Source organism: Thunnus maccoyii, chromosome 13 (genome assembly GCF_910596095.1).
Source record: "Thunnus maccoyii chromosome 13, fThuMac1.1, whole genome shotgun sequence".
Classification (NCBI taxonomy): domain Eukaryota; kingdom Metazoa; phylum Chordata; class Actinopteri; order Scombriformes; family Scombridae; genus Thunnus; species Thunnus maccoyii.
In genome coordinates, this window is record NC_056545.1 from 8,644,567 (window position 1) to 8,649,652 (window position 5,086).

General features: G+C 39.6%; 1 protein-coding gene across 1 annotated transcript in view; it reads right to left on the reverse strand.

The window, feature by feature from the left end:
* The window catches only part of wwc1 (WW and C2 domain containing 1), a 61,808-nt gene extending 58,143 nt beyond the window's left edge, over positions 1-3,665 (reverse strand). The window contains exon 1 of the mRNA XM_042430799.1: positions 2,566-3,665. Within this exon, the coding sequence (XP_042286733.1) occupies positions 2,566-2,684 (119 nt within the window). The 5' untranslated portion in view covers positions 2,685-3,665. The remainder of the gene's footprint in view (positions 1-2,565) is intronic.
* Between the last annotated feature and the right edge of the window lie 1,421 nt (positions 3,666-5,086).

A 5,086-nucleotide genomic window follows, 5' to 3' on the forward strand; every position in this document is an offset into this window, starting at 1 on the left:
TAGAAGGACGCGCAGCTTCAAGGTCGAATTTTGAAGACTGCAGCTCTGAAAACAAGACTTGATTTGTGCATTCAGATTTGTTCTCACTCTCACTTCACCGGTGTCACACTGATCCAGATTACACCTAAAACAAACACTCTTATCTTATGCAAACGTCCCATCTGATATTTCACACTCGACATGGCTGCAGGTAGCGTTCGGCTGCGTCTCCGCTTCATTGAGCAGAAGTGAGGCGTGAGGATCAGAGAGCGGCGCTCAGGAGAAGGAGCTCCGAACCTTTTATGGTTTTATTATGAAACGACAGACGTGCGGGCGTTGATTGACAGCTGTGATTGACAGCTGGCTCAGCCGCAGCTCTCCTCGGCTACCGTCGCAATATTTCACTGAGTTTAGTGTTGTTTGATAATGATACCCGTCGTGTTAGTTAGCTAACGTTCGCCCGAGTGTGCAGCGCTCGGTAGGTTAGCGTTAGCGCTGAGGTAGCTCCTGGCTCCAAACGGATAAGACGGCGCCGACCATGAGCTGCATCTCTGGGCTTCAAACCGGCTCCAATGTGAGCCAGAGGGTGACGTCACACCTCGCTACGTACAGTCTGTGGTTTGAGGATCGAAGGTGTTAAACAGCTCGTAAAACCTCCTGAGACTAACGTGTCATTTCTGCAACTATTCTGATAATCCGTTGATTGTTACAGTCTAGGGAAGCAACTAACGATTCATTTCCTTTTCGATTAATCAGATGATCACTTCTTCTATTAATTGATATGAAAATTGTGAAGAAGAGCCCTCAGTGATGCCTTCAATGTGTTTGTTTTTGTCCGACCAACAGTCCAAAACCTCGATCAACTCATCAATTAATCGAGTAATTGTTGCAGCTTTGATTATGTGTAGTGCTTCAACTTCTTTCATAATTAATCAATTAATTGTTTGGTAAATAAATCCAAAGATATTCAGTTTATCTTGACATTAGAGGAAGAAATGAAGCTAATTCTCATAATTTAATAGATGGAACGAGGGAACGTTTGGCATTTTTGCTTGAAAAATGGCTTTAATTTCATTCATTTCATTCATTTTTCAACCAAAGATACAAAACATTCACTGGTTCTAGTTGCACACGTGTGACGTTTTGCTGCTGTTGGTTGTGATATTGTGATATGTGATAGTTTACTGAATATTTCAGGGTTTCGGCAGGTTTGGACGGACAAAACGAGCGATTGTCAGACTGTCTGTCTGCTTCCTTCAGAGTCTGTTTTCATCAATGAGGAACGATGTTTTGCCTGCAGTCTATGTTCCTGCTTCCGACTGCAGTGAAGGATCGACTACAGGCGCAACAGTTAGTTTACAATATTTTAAATTCATTGTACACATCTGCAGAGTACATTACTTTTAAAAAAAGAATATGGAGTCACTGAAGGAGAAAGCAGGACACAAGTTGTCTCATTATGACTCATAAACTGTATATTTTTTTAGTCTGATCATGATGATCTGGGTCAAAACGGGTTTTTCATTTATAATTCTTTTTTTATTTTATTTACGATGTGTTCTCTACTGTAACGTGATTCATCAATTAGTTCAACAGAATAGTAATCGGCAACTATTTTAATAATCAACTAATCATTTTAGTCTTTTTAAGAAATATGACAAATATTTACAGGTTGCAGCTTCTCAGAGGCAGAGATATGAAGGTGATGGTGATGAACTAATTATCTGTTTGACCGTCGATCAGACAAAACGTCTGAAGTCGTCACTTTGGGATCTAAGAAATGATAACGAGCATTTTTCTAGAGCTGTGATGATCTTTTTTTTGAAGAAAGATTTGATGATTTCAGGTTTTCATATTTGAGTATTTGCTGCTTTTCTTTGACTTACGTTACAGAAAATTTAATCTCTTTGGGTTTTGATCTGTTGTTCAGACAAAATAAGACGTTTGATGACATCACAGTGGAAACTGTGTTTGACATTTTTTACTGTTTTGATGTTTTATAAACCAAAAAACAATTAATCGATCATGAAAACAGGGCTGCAACTAATTATTACTTTCCTTATTGATTAATCTGTTGATTGTTTTCTAGATTTTTTTCCACCATTTTCTGACATGTTATAGATCAAACAACTAATCGATCAATCGAGCAAATGATCGACAGATTAATTGATAATGAAAATAACCGTTAGTTGAAGCCCTAAAATAAACCAGAAAGTATTTAGATTTGAGAACATTTGAACATCTTTTTCTTAAAAATGACTCAAAACGATTAATCAACTATCAAAATAGTTGGCGATTAATTGAATAGTTGGCAACTAATCGATTAATCGACTAATCATTGCAGCTCAAAATGAAAATAATCGTTAGTTGCAGCCTTAACAATGTATAAAACGGCATAAATATTCCCTGCATGTGTAATTCCTGCCCATCAGTCACCTGTACTGTGTGTAATGATGCACATGAGTCACATTTATAGTATTTATAACAGGACAGTCGATTCTTTTTTAAGTAGACTGATGCAGTTTGACCCATGATGAGCATCCTCAACAGGTCAAAGGTCACCTATGTTCTTCATTAGATACATACCTGTCTCTGGGGTCGATCCAGCTCGTGCACTGGTTAATGTGGTCAATATAATAGACTTTGCCATCAAAGTCTCTGGCTTCCTCCCAACCCTCAGGTAGTGGCAACTCCTTCCTTGGCATGTCAGGCGAGTCTCCATGTAATGAACTCCTCTCTACTCAAAATCATAACGAAGGGAAACCATCGCTTTTCTCTGTCATCATCATCATCATCACCATCATCAACAACGAAATCAGCAGTTATTCCCAAAATTCCCGGTCTGGCGCGGTTTGGATTAGGCCATAATAATAATCCATAATAATCCACAGATTAACAGTGAAGGAAGAGCAGTTAAAAGCAACTATTTCAGAGGGTAAAATAGTTCCTGCAGGCTGCACTTGTGCACCGATTCATTCCTGTGTGAGAGCGTCAGGTCATTCAATATCAACACATCAGGTCATTAAACTTAACCGTGGTGCTGTTTGAAGTGTTTTTCCAGTTGTGAGCGCATGTTTTGCAACTTTTTCCACAAATCTTAGTGGGAGGGGGTGGGGGGTAAGTTTTCCTGGTGACTTTTTCTTTTTTTTTGTTGAAGTAAACTACAATTATCCACGGTTCACAAAACACGGACGGTCCGCTGCTGCTGCTGCTGCTGCTGCTGCTGCTCGGTTTTCAACGTAAACAGAAAAATGCAGCTTTCACGTCGAAGTCCTGAAGAATTAAAAAAAAAGAAAAACAGAAACAGGAGGACGTTACCGTGTCCACAGCGGCGGGCTTCACGGCACACGCCGCCAAAGTGCCTTTAAAAAGCCTCTAAACATCCCCAGACTGGGCTCGTCTCTTCTGCCTGCCTACAGGCCACCATGTTTAGCAGCAGTAACCGATGCTAGCCGCCAGCCCGCCGGGGAACGAACAGTCCGAACAGCCGCTGAGAGAAGCGAGGCGACGGGCGAAGCAACAGCCGTTAAAATCCGTTAAATCCGCCACAAACTCGGCTGTTATTTCTGTTTGAACCCGGACGGGAGGGAAGCGGCAGCGGCGGTAAAGTGTTTTCCCAGTCCCGATGACTTCGGCCGGTCTGCGGCTGTCAAGTCCCAAATATTCACTGTGGCTTCCGGTAGCGATTTCAGAATAAAACAAGAGTAAACGCCAGCAAAATAAGACTTCCGGTCATAGTGATGTGGCATTCAAGTGGTGTTGGAATAGTCGAAAAAATGAGTCCCCGGCTGGGAAAATTCACATGAACGCCCACTCAAGACGGAGCAACAACTCAGAAAGTCAGAGAAAGAACTTTTACATATAAATGAATGTCCTTTACATTCAAGCCCTTGCCAAATGAGTTCACATCTATCTTTTAATTACATGTGATTTGTAATATGGTATTAGGTTGTAACCGTTAGTCGCTGTCCACATAGAGTGACCTGGATTAGTTAGAAAAGTTATTTATTAGCGTTAATACTGATAACAAGTCAGGTAAAGCAATATTTTAGTGGTTACTGGTGCAGCAACAAGTCTGGGCCAAAATACTACATATTTTCTTTGTATCATTAATGTTGTTTCCACATTATGACTTAAAAGCTCATGAACACACCGAAGTCAGAAGAACAACTTCCCAACTCAGGAAACAGGACCATCCAAGGAGCATATGAATGCAGCATAAATCGTTGTAAAACACAATTAGATATTTTCACCAGTAGTGAAAAGTAACTAAGTACATTTACTCAACTACTGTGCTTATGTACAATTTTTCAACTACTGTGCTTATGTACAATTTTGAGGTACTTATACTTGGGTATTTCAGAGGGAAATATTGTACTTTCTACTCCACTACATTTATTTGACAGCTTTAGTTACTTTTCAGATGAAGATTTGACACAATGGATAATATAACAAGCTTTTAAAATACAACACATTGTTAAAGATGAAACCAGTGGTTTCCAACCTTTTTGGCTTTTGACGTCTTACAAAAAGCAGTGTGTAGTCGGGGTCACATTTCACATGTCTATGAGTTGTTAACAGCTCCACCAAATAGTGATTTTTCCCTCTAAACTTCTCACATGCTTTCATTTCAATAAATGTTCAAATGATCCAATATTTCAGCAAAAATCAAAGATTAGAGAAAAAGTCCAGAAACTGAAAACAGATTTGTGTATCAGAACTTTGTTTTTTCTTCTTTCCTCTCCCATTAATCATCTCACGACCCCTCAGATTTATCTGCTGACCCTTTGGAGGGGCCCGACCCCTAGGTTGGGAACCAGTGGACTAAACTAGCTAACTGTATATAAAGTAGTGTAAACTAGCTCCACCTCCAGCAGCTACAACAGTAACATGCTGCTCTAACACTGATGCTTCACTATTAATAATCTAATGATGTCATATATAATAATATATCAGTCAGAGGGACCAAACCACTACTTTTACTGCAATACTTTAACTACATCAAGCTCATAATACTTATGTACTTTTACTGCAATACTTTAACTGCACCAAGCTCATAATACTTATGTACTTTTACTGCAATGCTTTAATTACATCAAGCTCATAA